This window comes from Gracilinanus agilis, chromosome 1, assembly GCF_016433145.1.
Source record: "Gracilinanus agilis isolate LMUSP501 chromosome 1, AgileGrace, whole genome shotgun sequence".
NCBI lineage: Eukaryota > Metazoa > Chordata > Mammalia > Didelphimorphia > Didelphidae > Gracilinanus > Gracilinanus agilis.
In genome coordinates, this window is record NC_058130.1 from 679989759 (window position 1) to 680010446 (window position 20688).

Below are 20688 nucleotides of genomic sequence, written 5' to 3' on the forward strand. Positions count from 1 at the left end.
TTTTTGGCTGACAGTTCATACTACTGACTCACATTGAATATGCAGTCCATTTAAAATTGTAGAATTTTTCCATAGGAATGTTTAACCATCTCTCTCCCATTCCCCCCATTCCAACCTTTGCTCATGCAACTTTTATTTGAATCCAGGCCTAAAATTGTGTGTTTACTATTATTAAATTTCTTATCATATTTTTATTGGCAAACTACTATGTAAGCCAATTGGGTCAGCCTCTAATGCCCAAGTTAAGAACGGTTTTATATTTTAAAATAAACATTTTTTGGATTTAAAACTATTTTAAAAAAATCTTAGTTCACAGGTTCTACAAAAAGTTGGGCTGGATTTGGCCCTGAGCTATATTCTGGCAACTTATTTCCCCCCCGTTGAGATCTTCTGAATTTTGATTCTACACTCATTGTGTTGGTTAAGCCTCCTAGTTTCATGTCATCTGAGGATCTGACAATGATGATTCATTTGCCTTCTTTAATATTATTTATGGGCAGTTGGATGGCACTGTGGATAGAGTTTATGGCCTGGAGTCAGAAAGACTCATCCTTTCTAAATTTGAATATGGCCCCAGACACTTAATAGCTCTGTGGCCCTGGGCAAATTGCTTAGCCCTGTTGGCCTCAGTTTCCTCATTTACAAAATGAGCCGGAGAAGGAAATGGCAAACCATTCCAGTATCTTTGCCAAGGATGTCCCAAATGAGGTCACAAAGAGTCAGACATGACTGAACAACAGTTTATCATTAATAAAAGTGTTCAAGCAGATCTCTGAGGTATCTCATTCTGCCAAGCTTACAGACTCATCATTTCAATTCAATTCAATTGACATTTCTTAGGTATGGTTGTAGGGAAAATGTAGGCTTTACCTTAGTTAGTATAGAGTAGACTTTGCTGGGTAAAGCTGGCAGAAGCTAAAGATTCCAAACCTGGAATGCTGAGAGAGAAGACTTATACAGAGACTCTGAAATGACAGTTTGCTTTTGGAGTTGGATTTTAGCGACTGGAGAGCCTGTGGAGTTGTGGTATCACTGTGCCTTGGGAAGTATCTGCAAGATCTTCTAGTAAGTCCAGGAAGTTTCAGGTTGAGATAGGAGTTTTATCTTGTATGGTGGACATACAGATATATCCATCTCCCTGACTTCCTCAGTGGATTTATCTTGCTTTTTTTACCTGTGTTCCTGGGACAAGCTGATACATCTGGACAATAGCCAAAGGACAGCTTAGTGAGATACCCTTTCTCCCTTTACCAGCCAGCCATTGCCCCAGGCTGTCTGCTATAGGTTTAGTAACAGAGTAGTCATATCCATCCCTCCTGTCCCTGCTTTGCCAATAGTCTTTAGAGACTGTTATTCCCTCTTACCTTCACTCCCTGTCCCTGATCAGTTATTAAACCCTTTTTACAAAAGCTTCCTTGGTCTTACTCCTTTCCCAGATTCTTGGTTCACACATTATACCCACTGTGTTACTTTCCCTGGTTGTTATTGGTTTTATTCTGTTATATGTTAACCCCAGCTAATTGGTTTTACTTGTAGTTATTCTGTTACTCTGTCAGTTCCCTATAGTCAGTTGAAACATCTAACTGACTACCTTCTTTCCCCACTGTAGTGAGGGACTCATTTTAACCCCTTTACTACACTTGTTTAGCATCCCCCTTATTACAGCACCTACTATTGTGAGGCACTGTGCTACGTATAAAGGACTCATGAAAAAGAAAGAGCCTTCTTTTAAAGAGCTTACAGTCTTAACGGGGATGGGATGAGGGGAGTGAACAATACACAAAAGGAAGCTGGAAAGGGAAAAGGAAAATACCAAGTACAAGGAAATGAGTTCCACAAAATGAAATTCAAGCAGTGATGCTGATGGAGAGTTACCAGGGAAAGTTGTGAGTTCTCTGTAAAGGAAGCATTTGAAAGGAATTTATTGTTCAACCCATTAGAACTAATTAGAGGAGAGAGGCAAGTGTAGAAGTAGAGAAAGTATTGAGTATTAAAAATTGAGTCAATGTGCATATTAATGAGATTTCTGGTGACCAGTTTATCCTGGGAGAAGCATAATGTTCCTTGAAGTCAGAACCAAGTAAAGCTACTGATGGGAAATGCCTGATCTTTATATATGGTCAAACAGAGATCTGAATCCATCTAATATTATCATCTAGTTCACATCCCTTCATTTTATTCTCTAAGTAAGTAAAGGCCAAGATACAGAGAGATCACACATATGATGCTTCCCACGTAAAAAAGCAGAAATCAATTACAGAACACCCAGAACAATTAGATCAAGAAAATGAACATGAAACACATAGAAAATAATGAAGATAAAAGTAACTACTATACAATTGGTAGCATAACACAATCACAACAGTTCCAGTACACAAGGAGAGACTGCAACTGATAAGATGTGTAGACAATAGACAAAAATCAGACAGCTGACAGAGAAGAGAAAAAGATCCAGAAGAAAAGATTAACTAAAGCTGCAAATTACCAACAGGACCTTTACAAAGGAAATGGACATTAAAGAACTATGAACTTTATCATAAACATTGCAAGAAGAGGACAAAAGGAAAGGGCTCCCTAAGACTGGTGTGGTGTTAACACAAAACACAAATTAACTTCACACTATAGGGCTTCTATATACAGTATACAAAGTAGAAGACAGAAGAGATATCTACAGTCAACTTGGGAAAGGAAAATGGTCTACTATTCACATTGGTGAGTATTTTGCATGCATAGTACATAATGAGTCACAAAATACAGCACAAAACTGATATCTAATCAAGACCTCATGTAATAAATGATGGTCTGAAGATAATATCAATGAAAATGTATATAATGTATATATGTATATAGGGTTGTAAATATTTTGCTAGTCCCATGAAGGTTTTAGCCAAATATGAAGGTTGCAAGGCTTTCTTATCTGGCTAATGCAGGACTGCATATTTGTACAAAGGGTATTAAACTACATAATGTAAATCTTATAAATAATTATAACATAGGTTCATAATGTAGCATAGGATTAAATTAGTTACCATAGCCTTGTAAATAGATTAACATACTAACAACATAGGATTAATCAGCATAAATGCAGGGAAACATAGATAGGATTTAGGGAAGTTTAAGTCCTAGTTAGGTAGCATAGGGAAAGAATAGAATAAGTTAGAATATTGCATTTGGAAACTTAAATAAATATACTAACATAGACAAAATAGTTGTACAAGTATAAATGCATTAACATTGTTTAAAATCATAGGGAGTTTAAATAACTTAGAAACAGTTAATACTAATAAGACAGTTCTATAGAAGTAAATTGTAGACTTAAGAATTGTTCAGAGAGAATGGTTGTGTTACAAAATTGTTTTACATTGCAACATTTAAAAAAACTTGGAAACTCTATCACTTACCCCAAAATTTCCTAAACCTGTCTTGGCTTAGACATAGAACGTAGCTAGACATATCAAGTAAGGAAGCAATTTTATTGTTTTTTGGGGGAAGGGAATATAAGATAGGGATAGGAATACTTACAAATTACTGGGATACTATAAGATGGAGGCAAGGAATGGAATTTTTGGAGGGAAGATGGAATCCTGGAAGAGGAGACCAAATGACAGTTGGAAGAGTAGGGACTTCTGAGAAGGTTTGACCTAAGAAGGGGTCTTTGGGGTTAAGAGCTCATGGAGGGGAGACGTAGGTAATAAGCTCTGTGCAATCTGAAGACATCTTTGAGGTTCCTAACCTATAAAGTAGACCTACTACCAATGATTCATTGACGTCTTGATAACTCCTGAGTTCAAGACGTGCCATTCTGTGTTTAGGGATTCTGGACTCCTTTGGGAGCAGTTCCCCAAACCTTTCATTCCTAGAACCTTGCCAAACAGTGTTCTTCATCTAAGATAACAAACTGAATTGATATATGGGCAATAGGATTTTTGGGGAAGGGCAAGTGAAGCTCTGGGTTAAGACAGATTTGGTCTCCTCAGGGTGAAGGACATGAAAAGGGAAAATCTTTAGGGTCTCCTGCACCACTATCCTCCACCATATTCCTGCACCCACAGCCACACCTTTGTTATCCTCATTAAAACCCTAAAAGTTAGACGGCATTCTTGAGTACTTGGGAGACAATGAGGGAGGAAAAAAACCACATCTTGGTCTGGCAGACTCCATCTCTGAGCCTACAAGATAGCTGTCATAGGGAGAGGTTTATGTGAACCCTGATCTTATATAAGACTGGATTGGGACATTGCCTTTCTCCTCTTAGAGATAAGCATTCCCTTCAACTTTGGAGGGTGGAACAACTCTTCTGGGTTCCCCAATTTCCAAGGGGAACCCCCATAAAGTCTCACAATGTTAGGGGTTAACAGTGAGTGAGGAGGGGAATGCTATACAGACTCCACCTTGTTCCCTTGCTATTATAGCCCCCTCCTCATTAGCATCCCCTAAATACAATTCACAAGGAGAGTATGAGAATATTCTCTTTTTAAGCAATAATTTAACAAAAATTCATTTGCATTATGAAAAAATAGAAGTTTTTCTATTTTTCTATTTATTACAAGAGGACTATTAGGCTCATGATTTATAGGTCAGATTTGAAAGAAAATCAAACAAAAACTCCATAGTCAACTCAAACAAATTCTTACAAAGGCCACAAGGATATTCCACTTGGAACTGCTCAATTCCTAGAAAACGTGCTGTTTATTTAAATGCCCTAATAATCTTATCTGTAGCACTAAAATGGTATTTCTTCTGCCTGTAACTTGTCAAAGTTAAAAAAAAAAAGATTTAATAAGACCTCTTCTAAACTAGAGGCTGCAGCCTGCATTTGATTTATAAAAGTCAACTGTGGTCACATGTAAAACAGAAGGGGGTAAGTTTTGGGTTTTCTGGCAGAAGAGTAGCAGGGAGAGGAGCTGATAAGGTACAGTAAATGGCCCTGTCTGAAATTGGAAGACAGGAACTAGAAAGATGGTTTATTGTTTATTTGGAGGGCTATTAAAGAAAATGATTGGATTATTTAAGATTCCTGCCTAAATGAAAGCTGATATAACTCAGCTTTCTTGCACTAATACATGTATTTTTGTCTGCGTATTTTATCTAGATTGTAAACTGAGAGGAGAAAACAATTCTTTTTTGTAGGGCAGCCACCAGGATGGTCCCTGGAATGAAGCCACAGGGATTCTCTTAAGAGCAAACTCACTCACCTTAGCATGTGGGTTAAAGGAAACCAAAACTAAACCAAAGGATGGTATCTAATATTTCCTCTTAGGTTTAATTAGTTTGTCATACATCACATTTGTGCTTTCAGAATTCCTTTTTCCATTTCTCCTTTGACTTATTTTTTTGTTTACTTTCTTTAATCTCATTTAACTAATCAGATATCAAATCTTGTTTATTTTACCACAGTTCTTTATCAGTCACCTTTTTTCCCCTCACAAAGCCATTACCCTGTGGCGGGCATTTGGTAGGCACTGAATAAAATGTTTGTTCACTGACTGACTCCATTTTAGGATCTTATCACCTCTTACTTAGGCTGTCATGATAGCTTCCTAATTGCTTCCCCTGACTCATGTTTCTTCCCTCTCAAATCTCTACTCCATGTGGCTACAAAAATGATTTTCATAAAGTACAAATATAGTGTTTAATAGACACAGAGATTTCCTATTACTTCTAGGATCAAATTCAAATTGATCATAGATCAATTCTAGTTTTACAATTGACTTAAAACTATCTTTTTAGGATTATTATACAAAACTCCCTTTATATGCTAAAATACAGTTAAACTGACCTAAATGTCTTTGCACAGGGTTTCCCCTTTGCCTGGAATGTCTTCTCGCACCTCCATCTTTTAGAATCTCTAGTTTTTTTTCAAAATTCAGATGAAACTCTACCTCCTACATGAGGCCTCTCCAGATGCCCCCATCAATTTATTAAAATTTAATGCTTATTTTGAGCATTCACTAAAAAAAATAGTTCCAAATTTTCTCTCTCTCCATTCAGCCCCTCTTTCTACCCACTGAAGAGGCAAGCAGTGATATTACATTATCCATGCTGTGAAAAAAAAGCAAGAAAAATAAAGGGAAAAAACTTTACTTCAATTTACTTTCAATTCATTCATTCTTTCTCTGGAATAGATAGCATTTTTCATCATGAGTCCTTTGTAAAAATCTTGGATCACCAAATTGATCAGAGTGGTTAAATCTTTCACTGTTGATTATTGTTACAATATTGGTGTTACTGTTTATGATGGTCTGGTTTTTTCTTACTTCACTTTGCATCAATTCATACAGGTCTTTCAGGTTTTTCTGAAACCATTCCCCTCATTATTTCTCATAGCACAATAAGAAACTATCAACAACTTGTTCAGCCATTCCCCGGCTGATGAGCATCCCCTCAATTTCTAATTCTTTGCCACCACAAAAAAAGCTAATTCATTTTTAAAATATATCAGTCTTCTTTTGATTTAAAAAAATCTTTCTCTCTCTACAACTTTCCTTGGCAGCCAAATGTGATATTCTGGGTTCTACTTGCATGGAAAGACAAAAAAAACTTGCATTCAAATCCAAGAATACTTTAGAGATAAGAAATCCCAGATTTGGAATGAAAGACCTTGGGTTCGAATTTTAGCTCTGCTATTTATTACCTGGGTGACTTGGAGCATTAAGTCACTTTTCCTTTTTAGGCCTTGGTGTCTAGATTTGTTGCATATACTTGTTCCCCTCTCACACATCAATCCTTTGTGATTTCCTCCTCTAACACTTCCTTCTGTCCTTTCCCTTACTTTCTACTGAATAATAACTCTAAGACAGAAGGGCAAGATCTAAGTAAACAGAGTCAAGTGACTTGTTCAGGGTTATACAGCTAGGAAGTATCTGAACCCAGGTCCTTCCAACTCTAGGCTTGGTGCTCTATCCACTGTACCACCTTGCTGCACCCCAACACTTGTTAATTCCAGTGCTTTCTGTCTATTAATTATTTCCTATTTTTCCTCTATACAGTTTGCTTTGTATATATTTGTTGGCATGTTTTATCCTGCATTAGGTTGTAAACTCTTAGTGAAAAGTCTATTTTTTGCTTCTTTTGCTAATGCTTGGCACATAGTAGGTGCTTAAGAAAAGCATTTATTGACTGGCTGATTGATTGCTCTGACTTCCATCTTTATCACTGATTGATCTGACTTCAGGCTTTATCGCTCACTGAATCTGCTTTCTCTGAAGTTCTCAATGATCTCTTAATTACTAATTCTAATAGCCTTCTCTCCTCCTTGTTAACCTTTCTGCAAATCCTCTTTCCTGCCTCTATCCTCTTTGGTCTTTTGTGACTGCTCTGTCTTGTTCTCCTCTTAGCTGTCTAAAGGCTCTTTCTTAGTCTTATCTGCTAGATCAGTGATGGGTAAACTGTGGCCCCCTGAAAAGTTCTATCCTGAGGAGGGGGATATAGCAAGGGAACAAGGTGGAGTCTGTGTAGCAATCCCCTCCTCACTCACTGTTCATATTCTGGAAAATCAGGCAGGTTGTGAATTATTCCTAATCTGATGAATACAATGAGTAGGACGTACAATGAAATCTATCTTGTTTGTTTGTATTCATATTTATGTCTGCAGGGCTTAGTAAAGTGTCTGGCATAATAATAAATATTCTATTTCTATATTTTCTAACCTCATCAGCTTCCATGGTTTTAGTTTATAAGAAGATGACCCATGCTTTTATACATCCAGCTCTAACCACTTAGCTGAGTTCTAGCCCTGCATTACTTGGTGAGTTCCTCTCATGCAAGGAATGTTCTACCTCCTTACTTCTTAGAATCTGTGGCTTCCTTCAAGACTTAGCTCAAATGAAACTCTCTGTAAAAGACCTTTCCCTGTCCCTTCTGCTGCTAGTACCTTCCTTTCTGGTACCTTTTATCCACATTAGGTTATTGCATGTACCTGTTTATCAACATGATGCCTTCTTTACTAGAAGTAAGACCCCTGAGGGCAGGTACTATTTTCATTTTTTTGAGGGGGAGGTACCACAGTGCTAGGTATATAGTATGTGCTTAACAAATGGTTTTCCATTGCTAGGGTCTTAGAATGCTTTTTAGTGGGTAAAATTTAGGTTTTTAAGAAAGCATTTAAATTAACAAAATTCTAAGATGGAGGATCGACACCCCCTGGGGGAAAATAAAACATTATTTCCATCAGAAGGATGGATTATTGTTCATAAAGGAGCAAAAAATATGAACCATCAGGCAAAAGAGACCTCTTGGTACTTGAATTGTATAAATCACAGATGAGAACATTATTTAAACTATTAAACAACAATGGTTATTGATTTTCAGTCCAGGAAATGTGAGTTTTCTCCAACCCTCATAGCTTCTAACACTTTTGAGTTGGCTCTTAAAGTGAACTCCGATATTTAGACAATAATATTAATATTTGTTCTGAAACATTAATGCCATCAATAGTTTTTCTTTACACCAATGCTTCATTGTATTTTTTGAAGAACAAGTACAAACTCTGGCAAATCTTGTCAAGCTAGAAAGAATGGAAGGGAATGAGTATTTTTAAGCACCTGCTAAGTGCTGGGCACGATCCAGGCACACAGTAGGTACTTAATGATTATTGATTGTTCTACAAATATTATCTCATTGGATGCTCAGAGCCAACTTGGCCGACAGGTGATAACATCATCCCTATTTTACAGATGAAGAAACTGAGGTTAACAGAGATTAAATTCTATACCCAGGGATACATAGTTAATGTCTTGGGCCAAATTTGAACTTGGGTTGTTCTGACACAAAGTCCTATGCACTGAATCCTTTATTTGCCTCTGAAAAACTATGAATAGAGGTCATAGGACGGACTCTAAGTCTATTGGAATTCAGAGGCTCAACAACAAAAGGGCAGTTCCCAGCTATGGCTACTCTTGAAATCTGACTAATGAGGTGTGAAGAGGTTCTGATTTGTACAGGAGATGGTAGTGGTCATACTGATGATAACATAGTCCTACTGTATAAGAGGATAACAGCAGATGCCACCTCATTCAGAAGACACATTTTATAGATCAGAGGCTACAAGGGAAAAGACTTGTCTCAAGTTTTACAGTTAGTTAAGTCCTAGAACTAGAATGTGAAACCAAAATTTCTGAAGAATCACTTCTAGTGATCTCTGCATTCTTTCCTATTTGTTTTGATGGTGACTCTCATCTGATTACCTCAAAACTTTGCCGGGAGCTTCCTACGATCCCAGATGGGAGGGAGTCAAACTTCCTCAGTATATAGTTTATGAGGAAACTATATTATGGGGTAGGGGAAAAAGGCAGGAAATAGGACTCAGGTGACCTGTTTTAAATTCTCAATTCTGCCAGTTGTTGGCTGAATTGCTAAGTTTTAATTAAGACGTAGGTTTATTTGTTTTGACAAAGGCATAATAAAATCTCCTGGAGAATTATGAGATTCCCATTGGATTTGACCATATAGTGGCAAAATGTCTACCTAAATCAACCAATAAGTGTTTATTGAGTAGTTATCCTTTATTGGACATAGTTAATTGGTGCCAAAATCAATTAATGAATTAAGTTAACTATCATCAAGCACTTTGTATAAGGCACAAAAATGAAGCAGTTGCTGCCCTCAAGGAGCTTACATTCTACCCTACCCAACCAATTTTAGTACTCAAGTTTAGCAACAAAATGTTTTTAAGGGTAGAACATGCAGAGGTGTGCCCAAGAGTGACTTGGGAAGATTATATGAAAGCACAAACTTGACTTGAAAACACATAACATGAAACATAAATTTCTTCAAAGACTGAAGGAAATAATGCAAACTTTCCTAACATAAACTGATTCCAAATTCATTTATATCCAAGCAACTTGAAACAGATGGCAATTTGCCAAGAGGCAAGCCCAGGGCTTGATGTAAGGAAAAACTTCTTAATAAAAAGAGAATGGATTCCCTCTGTAAGTAGTAGGATCCACCTTGTTGAAAGTCTTTGAGTCAAGACTAGATAGCCACATGGTAGGTATGTTGAAGTGAAAACTCTTTTCTAGGTATGGGTTAAGGGAGATGGCCATTATGGTCCCTTTGAACTCTAAAAATACTGTACTTTTATGAAACAGCACTCATGACTTAGTACCTTGAAAAGGAACTCCACTGGGAAATTCAATTAAAAAGTATAAGGAATTCCCAAGTACTAAAGAGGCCCCATGTCATGGCCCAAGGTTCTCTGAAATAGAAATAGATTTGCATTTTTTTAAAGGAGATAATTGAAATTCAGTTTCTTTCAGGAAACCAGTCCCCTTAATTTCCACTAAGACTCATAGTAATCACAGGAGAGCTTAGAAAGTCAAGAAAAGTCAGCTGACTGTCTGTTGAGACCATACTTTAGGGAACAGTGATGTGATTAAATATGATTTAGTTAATAGCAAAAGCAGGCTGTCCTGCTAATTAAAAGATAGCTTGTGTTCTAGGCACCAGGCTGCTAGTATTCCTGGTACTTCTAAAAGAACAAGAATATACAGGAGAATTAAATAGATTCAGAAGAACTTTCCCATACGTTCTCTTTAGTGGATAACAGTAGTAGATAGCCAATTAAACCCTGAACAAGATTCTGATGGTGCCCCATGGTTAAGAGATTCTTGCATGCCCCATGTCACAAGTTGAGATTCTGTTCTTTATTATTTCTAAGTACATTTGAAGTGCATAAAAACAAACTGCATTGATTATACAAATGTTTGCATGTTCTAACTAAGAAGATGGCTGATTTCATTCGCTTTAATTCAGCTGAAATGAGAGCCATCTCCAAGTATATGAAGGGCTGTCATCTCTAACAAATCTTAGACATTTGTGTCTGGCCCTAAAGGACAAAAGTAGGAACAACAGACAGAAGTGGTTTAGAGACAAATTGGTCTTGATAACAAGAAAGTCTTTATAATAATCAGAGCTCTCCAAAGGTAGTAGGATGGTCTGTGTGAGTGGTAACGGGTGCTTCCTCACTAGAGGTCTTTAAGGAAGGGCAGGATATAATAACAAGCATTTTATATAATGCTTTATGGTTTGCAAAATACTTTATAAATATCTCATCTGATCCTCACAAAAACTCTGGGGGGGGGTAGGTGCTATTATTAATACATTCTACATATGAAGAAACAGAGGCAGAGAGAGGTTAAGTGACTTGCCCAGCATCATAGAATGAATAAGTTTCTGAGGTCATATTTGAACTTGGGGCTTTCTGACTCCAGGCCCTACTCTATTTACCAAGCCACCTAGTTAAGAACGTTTTAAATAGGTTTTTTTTTTCAAGAATTCTTCACACATGTATGTGGTACTATGTTGGTGCTGGGGAAATTAAAAGAGACTCCATCTTTAAGAAAATTATAATCCCCTGGGGTAGGCTATAACTTGCATATAAAAAAGGATGATATAAAAATGGTAGCCAGGTGGCACAGTAGAGAGAGTGCCAGGTCTAGAGTGAGAAAGATTCATTTCCTGAGTTTAAATCCAACTTAGAAATTTACTAGCTATGGGTCCCTGGGCAAGACTCTTAACCCTGTTTGCCTCAGTTTCCTCATCTGCAAAATTAGCTGGAAGGAGAAGGAAATGGTAAACCACTTTAGTATCTTTAACAAGAAGACAATGAAAATAATAATAAAGATGATGTGTTAGGGCAAAGGGGAGATTCAGAAAAAGTGCTCTGGGAAAGGCTGTGGTGAGAAAAATAAGATTTAGGAGCATAAAAAATTATGCAATACTGCAAAAGGCTAACTGAAGCATAGCATTTTATTCTCAACGACAGGAAAAATTTTTTCTCTAGCAAAAAGGAAATTAGTATGGTCATATGAAAATTCCTAAGTAAAAGCATCTTGAAATCTACTTCTGAAGGTTATTCCTTGGGTATACTGAGCTTCAAAAAACAGCCTCAAGTAGAAAATTCTTAAGAGTGATGAGCAGCAATGGGGACTTTTATGGGGAATTTCCACCTCAAATGCTCTCTAGATCTGATCTGAGAAATCTAATAAAATCTGACAGCATCACACAATATATATGCTTCAAGAAAGGACTGAAGACCAGGATGCTCCGGGCAGTAGGTTAACTGCAAGAAAATAAGAGAATCTCTAGAAAAGGAAGAAGGAAAAAGTTGCCTCAGTGTCTTCTAAAAGGAAAATCTGCCTCCAGCCAATTTTGCATTAACAAATGCCTTTATAAGCAGAAGATTTATTTAAGAAGCAGCTGCAGCTCTGTCCACAGCTGCAAAAGTAAGAAGAGACTAAGGCAGAATATTAAATTTGAAAGACAAAATTATAGCCCCAAAAAGAGGGGTGGGAGGAGAGAAAGAGTTCTATAATCATTCTAAGTTACTATTCTGACTATGGTATTCTCACTCTGCCTTATAATATCATGATTGACAACATTACTCATGGAATCAACAACTCTCAAAACATAACAGATCTAACTGCTGAGCTTTAAAAGGGCTAAAGGCTTTGGGAATCCCCCAGAGAATAATATCTAACATTTGTATAGTTCTTAATGTATCAGGCACTGGGGTAAGTGCTTTATAATTATTATCTCATTTGATCCTCACAATGCTGGGAGGTAGGTGGCCCTCTATCCACTGTGTACTTGAAAGGCTGTCCTGCTGAAGAGGTATTAACCCCACAGGGTTAAAGTAGGAGCAATGAATAAAAAAAACTGTTGTGGTTTGGCCACTTTCAATCATGTCCAATTCTTTGAGACTCCATTTGGGGTTTTCTTAGCAAAGATACACAAGGTTGCCAATTCCTTCTCCAGTTCATTTTACAGATGAAGAAACTGAGACAAACAGGGTTAAATGACTTGCCAAGGATCACATAGCTAGTGTCTAAAAAATGGAAAATGGTAAATTTGGGTTTGTCATGAGGAAAGCTTTTGTAATAAGGAGACCTGATAATTCTGGAAAGTGCTGCCTTAGGATATGGTGAGTTCCCACTCATTGGAGGTCTTCAGGTACTAGGTGGATGACTACTTATATGATAGAGGATTTTCTTTCAGTTTTGGCCTAGAATAGATGGAATCTGAGTTCTCTCTCAACTCTGAAACCATGCAATTTTTGAAATTTAAGATGGTGAAGCATAAATATTGATATTTACATGAAGATAGCCAATATAAGAAATGCCCCCTCAAACTAATACTTTTTCAGTAAGTATTTTTCACAACTCCAGGATAGTAGTTCTAGACATAAGGCACCCACATATCTTCTTTGAAATGTCAGCTTACTAAAAGTTGGCATATTAATTTAGGTGGTTATCATTTTACTCTGCAAATGTGGATAAGACTTAGGTAAGGTATGGTTGGAGTCTTCAAGTATTCAAAAGGGCTACTGTTGTAGGAAGCAGATTTTGGCATAATTTATATAAGATCTGTTCCCAAAAAGAATCTTTGGAGACAGTAAGCTCCTTGGCACTGTGACAGTGCTCAAGCAGGTTCTGGATCACAATTATTTGGGAGTATTATACTAAAGAAAGATCAAAAAGGAGTGGTACTAGATATTTACTTTTCAGGCAATCTTTCAGTTCTAAGAATGGTTCAAGTTATAAGTAACTTATAATAGCTTAACTTTATGATTATCTCACTATTTTATAATTGTCATCTCAATAGAAAATGTCATTTTCTATATTCAAGTCTAGAAACTGATGAAGTTAAGCAACATAGGCTAAAAGTTTAAAGGGACATAAAATCTTTGGAATTAGCTCAACTTTCTCATTTGGTCAACTATCAAAGAGCACTCAAGGTATATTTCCTTATTTCAGTGTATAACTATTTTTCCTTATTTCAGCGTATAACTATATTTCCTTATTTCAGTGTATAACTATTTTACTTATTAATGTGTTGTTCTTTAAATACAAAGAGGTAGGTTGTTCTTGTACCTTACTTTCCATAGGACATACATTTTGAATGTTTTCTACCCCATTAGTGTTGGGTAGATCCCCCCACTTCTTCAGGGTTATTACTATATTTGAGAAGAGAGGGTAGATTAGGCTCGTAGCATAGTTTTTATTTAATTCAATTGCTAGTACAAGGGGAGTTCAAACTTGTGACCTTTGTCTCACTCTTATTTGCCCTCTGTTTTTGAAGAAGATCAGTGACATGAAAGTGACTTGACTTGCACTTTACTTTGGGCTAACCAATCCACACATTGTTCTACTTTGTGTTTCAGTTGCCAGGATTAGTGCTGCCTAACAGAACTAACCCAAGGTACAGTGGTCTTACTCAGGGAATAGCAGATTCTCCCTCACTAGGGGTCTTCAAGCAGAGGATGGATGGTCATTCAATCACCTGTCAGGTATTTTTTTAGTAAGGATTTTCTTTCAGATAAAGGCAAGACTAGGGAGTCCCTGAGGTTCCTCTTCAACCTGAAAATTCAGTGATTCTTTCATGTAGTAAAATTATAAAAAAGAGAAACATTTAAGTGGGAAAATATCTTTGTAGCAAGTTTTTCTGATAGAAATCTCATTTCTAATGCATTTAAGGAACTGATTCAAAGTCATTAGTCTAAAAGCACTCCTGAACTGAATAGTCAAAAGATACAAACTATAAGTATTGAAAGGAAGAAATCTAAGCTACCAGCAAAAATATGGGAAAATGCACCATATCAATTTAGAGAAAATAAATATTTAAGCAATTTGAAGCTTCACATCATACCCAGAGGACTGGCCAAGATGACCAAAAAAAAAAGAGAGAAAATGAAAATAACACATGTTGGAGGGGCTGGGAGAAAAGAGGCGTGTACACTACTGCATTGTTGGTGGAGCTGTGAATTGATTCAGACATTATGGAAAAATTCTAGAACTATGTCCAAAACATTACTAAACTATGTATATCCTTTGACCCAATTTATATCACTACAAGGTCCCTACCTCAAAAGAAATCAAAGAAGGAAGAAAAAGACCTGTGAGGACAAAAAGTATTTATATTAGCTGTCTTTTTGGAAAATTAAAAACTACTGGGGAATGGTTAAACAAATTGTGATATATGAATGTAATCAAATACTATTGTGCCATAAGAAATGGCAAAATGGACAGTTTCAGAGGAAACTGGGAATACCCCTATGATATAATGTAAAGTCAACTGAATAGAAATAGAAGAGTGACGTTTATAGGATAACAACATAAAATAGGAAAAAATAACAGTAAGATTTTAGAATTCTAATATGATAATGATAAGTAATAATAAGCTTTGTAACCAAAAGATAAAAGATGAAACTTTCTTCACCTCCTGCCAGAGGTGATTGACTTCAAATGCAAAGAGATAAACATTTCTAGACCCAGGCAATATGAGCATTTGTTTTGCTAAACTATTCATGTAATATATCGAGGACTTTGTTTTATTTTTTTTAATATGCTTATTAATTGGTGTGTGGTAGGATAAATGGGAGGGACCAATTAACAAAAGAAAAAATATTTTTCTTTATACCACTGGGTTATTTACATAGAATTATAAAATCTCAGTTGCAAGAGACTTCAGAACTGATTTACTTCAGTCTACATCTGATATTAATGCCTTGTACACACTAGGAACTTAATATTAAACTGAATCTCTTCTATCATGTTCTTGACAAATGGTTATCATTTCTGCTTGAATACTTCTCACAGCAGAAAAGGCAGTTAATTCCACTTTCACAGTGTTCTAGAAATTAGGAAATTCTTGCTCATGCTGAAATGGTTTCTCTAAAATTTCTACCCCTTGGTCCTACTTAACTTTATACCTGGTTCAATGTATGACACCCCTTCTCTGGCAACTTTTCTTCCTTTGCCCCTGGAGCCTTCTAATAATGGTCTCCTCTAGCATTTCATTAATTGGGACCTCTGAGGAAGTAGCCATGGCAGTCATGCTCAGTTTTAACCTGGTACAACCCATAATCTCCCAAACTATTTCCCACTTTGCCCTAGTGCAGGCACCTTTCCAAACTTCCTTCCCTGATTTTCCATTCTTTTATGTTTTGTCTTCTTCCATTACAATATTGGCTTCCTAAGGGCAAAGATTCACTTTCTTTTTGTTAATATTTGTATTCCTAGTGCTTAGCACTGTACCAGGCATATAGTAAATGTTTTATAAATGCTCTTTGTATATATATATATATATATTTTTTTTTTTCAGGCGCTGTTACAGGAGCGCGCACTGAAGAAAGTTTCATCTTTTATCTTTTGGTTACAAAGCTTATTATTATTTATCATTATCATATTAGAATTCTAAAATCTTACTGTTATTTTTTCCTATTTTATGTTGTTATATATATATAAGCATTCATTTCTCCCTCTCTATCTTACTCCCATCCTCCATTCATCTGTCTGTTCTCCCTCACCCTCCCCAACCAAAATCAGAAAAATCTCCCCATGTGACAATATGGATTTCTAGTAAGGAAGCTCTAGGTGTGAATTTTATTTCTGGCATTGTTTCAGAGGTGAGAGAAGTAGTTTACAGGATCCAGAGATGGGCAAATAATTTTCTTTGAGCTTTGGTTTATTTGTTTAGAAAACAGGGATAATAATAACTATGATATCCCTATACTAACCTTTCTGTCTAAATGCCACATGGGATTTCTAGGGGGATCAGATAAAATAATGCATGTAAAATGCTTTGTGTTATATTAATCTCTGTTGGTATCAGTTAGTTAACAAAACATTTTTAAGTCCCTACCATGGGCCAGGCACAGTGCTGAGTTTTGAGGACAGAGGAAAGGCAAAGAAACAGTCCCTACTCCCATGGAGCACAGTTTAGTATAGGAAATGACATGAAAATAAACTATGTATGAACATGCAATAAACAGGTTAAGTTGGAAATTATCAACAAAAGGATGTACTAGAATTAAGGAGGATTGGGAAGAGCTTTCTCTTTATGGCTGTGAGAGCCATAAACGCCACATTTTTTAAAATATAATTTCATGAGAGCCATACAGTGCTCACAGTGAGCTCCTGCAACAGTGCCTGAGAAAAAATGGACTTTATGGCTTCTGCAGAAAGAGCCATATCTGGCCCTCAAAAGAGCCAGATATGGCTTGAGAGCCATATGTTGCTGACCCCTGCTCTAGAGGGTGGAATTTTAGCTGAGACTTGAAGCAAGCCAGAAATAGAAATGAGAAAGGAGAACATTCTAAGCATGGGGGCAGACAGGAAAAATACCTGGATTCAGGAGACAGAGTGTCTTGGGTCAGAGAAAGAGGAGGCTGCTACCATTGGATCTAAGTATGTAAATTTAAGGGAGTGATATTTAAGAAGACAGGGACTTTGGGGAGTGGGGAGGCAATTATGAAGGGCTTTCAGTACTAGTGGATTTTATATTTGATCCTGCAGGTGATAGGGAGCCATTAGAGTTAGTATATATGTGGGTAGTGTAATAAGGGGATATGAGGAGATGGTAATGAGGGGGTCACCAGGGGCCTAGGAGCAAATAATTTAACTAGCTGGAGATTGGAGTTGATGTTATCAGAGGGGAGCAGCTTCAGCTGAGCTGCCCAGTGAATCTCCACTGCTAGCTGAGGCTCCTTTAAGATGCTGGGTTGGTGGCCCCTCCCTGCTGAGGCAACTGACTCCCTATTAGGTGAGAGCAGAGCCCAGCAGGAAACCGTGGCTCAACTTCCTGCCAACAATGGAGGCTTAGCTTTCACTCCCACAGTAATCCCTACTTCTCAAAATTCTGTCCTCCCCTTAGTCTCCTTTGCCTTGAAGGTGTTAGAATAATCACAGGAATTCAGATTAAGGCTAAGGGATTTATTTGAACTGGAAAGGGAAAATTAAGGTAAGAGGGCTTAGGTTTGCTAAGCTGTTGCTAGAGGCAACTGGCAGGTGCTGGCAAAGGACCTAGAAGGTCTTGACAGGCTGAGGGAGATATCTAGACTCTGGCTTGGTGTTATTTGATCAGCTAGGTACACTGATGATGTTGTTGAGTTGCTCTAGAGATGGCCCTAACCACTAGGCTACACTATCTAAGTTCCTACCCATGATCCACCTCCCTTTACCACCCAGGGCCCAGGGGTCAGGGAGAGCAAGTTGTCTTTGGTGAGGTCAAGGGAAAACAGAACCCCAAGGTTGGGTTTGCAGGGCCTTATATAGTAACAGCCCAACTGCCGGTTAGCACCTAGCATCTGGCACATGCCACCTCAGAATTCCATTCTGATAACTGACAGGATTGCCTAGGGTAATATTGCAATGCAAGAAACCCTGCATTACAGTAGAGGGGAGAGAGCCAGAGTTAATGTGGTCAGACTGGCACTGTAAAGATCACTGATGGCTAAATGGAAGATGGGTTGGAATGGGGAAAGACTTAAGGCAAAGAGACTAACTAGTAGAATACTGAAAGAGTTTTCAGACAGAAGGTGATGAAGGCATTCACCAGGGAGGTGGTAGTATCAGAGGAGAGAAGGGAAGCTATAGGAGAGATGTTATGTCATTGTAACGATACAATATTCAGTCTTTTCACCTTTATTATCACTTTCTGGAAACTATACTTTTAATATACAGCATAAAATCACATTAGTAAATGAATTCCTAAGGCTAAATTTAAAATTCAGAAAATTGTAAGGCAAAATAACACACATATAGGATGGATGACTAGGAAATAATTAACAAAGGGGAGGCACTAGAATTAAGAGTGGTTGGAGGGGGCAGCTGGGTAGCTCAGTGGATTGAGAACCAGACCTAGAAACGGAAGGTTCTAGGTTCAAATCTGGCCTCAGACACTTCCCAGCTGTGTGACCCTGAGCAAGTCACTTGACCCCTATTGCCTAGCCCTTACCACTCTTCTGCCTTGGAACCAATACACAGTATTGATTCTAAGAAGGAAGGTAAGGGTTTAAAAAAAAAAAGAGTGGTTGGAGAAGGCTTATGATAAAAGATAAGATTTTAGTTTGGACTTAAAGGAAGCCAGGGAGGTCAGGAGGTGGAGTAGGGGAGGGAAAGTATTCCTGGCATGGAAGGCAGCCAGAGAAAATGCCCAGAGCTAAGTGATAGAATGACTAGTTCATGAAACAGCCAGGAGGTCAATGTCATTGGAACAAAGAATACATGATGGGGAATGAAGTATAAGAATACTTAAAAGTAGGAAGAGATTAGATTATAAAGGGCTTTGAATGCCAAACAGAGAATTTTTTAATTTGATCCTGGAGGCAATAGGGAGCCATTGGACTTTACTGAGGGGTGGAGGTATTGACATGGTTGGATCTATGCTTTAGGCTTCAGCATTGGATTGGAGTAGGGAGAGAGACCCAAGGCAGGTACTGAAATGTCTAAAATGAGCATCTTCTGCTCATAGGAAGACCACATCCTTGTGCCAAGTAAGTTGTATTTGGTACCATATGTCAGATATCTGGGCATTGAATAATATAAGGATGATATTAGAAAATAAGTATTACTTTATTAGTTTAGAGATAAGAATTAGAGAAACTGGCTTGAGAAAGAATTGGAGTTTCAAGCAGAGCTGAGAGAGAGTGTTAATTTCAAATGTTGGCAGTTATAACCATTATTCTATGACAGTTACACTCTCTGGGTGTGGCATTCCAGGAGTGGCTTCTGGCAGTCGATAGAGCCACATGCAACTTCTTTTGTCTCTCAGGGCTTGAGAAGGTAACATCTTTGCCTTTCTCTATCTCTGTCTGAGTGAAAGACTTGAAGGAGTGGAGTGTTTTCTTTTCCAACTTGGGAAACATTATTCATTTATCTGGTACTGATTATAGACTGGTTAAACTCTGAAAAGACCAAACAAAACCTGGTCTTTGGTTTGGACTCTGAGTCTGTTAAGGCTCAGAATCTTAACTTGATTCTTGTGGAGACTCAGCCAGCTAGCCTTCATTATCTTTGTAATTTTAAGGTGAAGTTAAGAGTTATAGTAGTTAGGTTTATTTAGAATAGTATAAATTTGGTTAGTTAGATCAGGGAGGATTAACATAGCCTGTGAACCACAGGAGAAGCGGTTTCTTGCGGGACCTGGGAGTTTATTTGGGTGGAGTTAGAATCCCTTAGAATTAGAAATCCTTTTTCTCATATATATATTTAAATAAATTGTTTATTTTTCATAAATAAGAGTCTCTTTAGTATTCCTTGTGCCTTGCATTACTCGCCCTAATTTTATTTTTACAATAAGAAAGTAAAAAAAAAATAGCAGATCTAGTTAAAATGAACAAAAAAAAATTTAGGGTGAAATGTAAAAAAAGACAAAAAAAAAGACAATAAACAGATTTTAAAGTAACAATCCTGCTTTTCATCAATAATACTCTAAAAAGAATGGATCCCACTTGTCTTTAAACTAATATTTTAATAATGAATTGCAGGGTGATTACTTCATAATATCTTTGCATGCCTACAGTGTTTTAGATAGGAAATATGATAAATGAGCTAGAATAAACTAACAATGTTTACTTACTGTTGCATGGGATATGGTCAGAATTCCATTTTTTACAGTGCATTTTCTTCTTTGCCATACTTTCCGAAGCCTAAAGGTTAGTCAAACAAAGGAATAATTTATTAACAATAGGGGAAAAAAAACCAATACACCAATTTGCTTTGGACAGAGCTATACCGTACAGGATTTTCTAAAAAACATACATTATAGTTTTTCCTCCATTATCATAGGTGACAGATATTAAAGTAAGACAGGACGTACAATATAAGTCAGGTTCTAGATAGACAATAATGTCTCAGGGTAGTACTTAGCACTGTGTATGGCATATGATAAGAGCTTAAAACAAAGTGC

General features: G+C 37.2%; 1 protein-coding gene across 1 annotated transcript in view; it reads right to left on the reverse strand.

Moving 5' to 3' along the window:
* Positions 1 to 20688, reverse strand: part of ASAP1 (ArfGAP with SH3 domain, ankyrin repeat and PH domain 1) — a 400440-nt gene that overhangs the window by 85877 nt on the left and 293875 nt on the right. Inside the window, 1 exon segment of the mRNA XM_044669204.1 lies at positions 20359 to 20428. Within this exon segment, the coding sequence (XP_044525139.1) occupies positions 20359 to 20428 (70 nt within the window).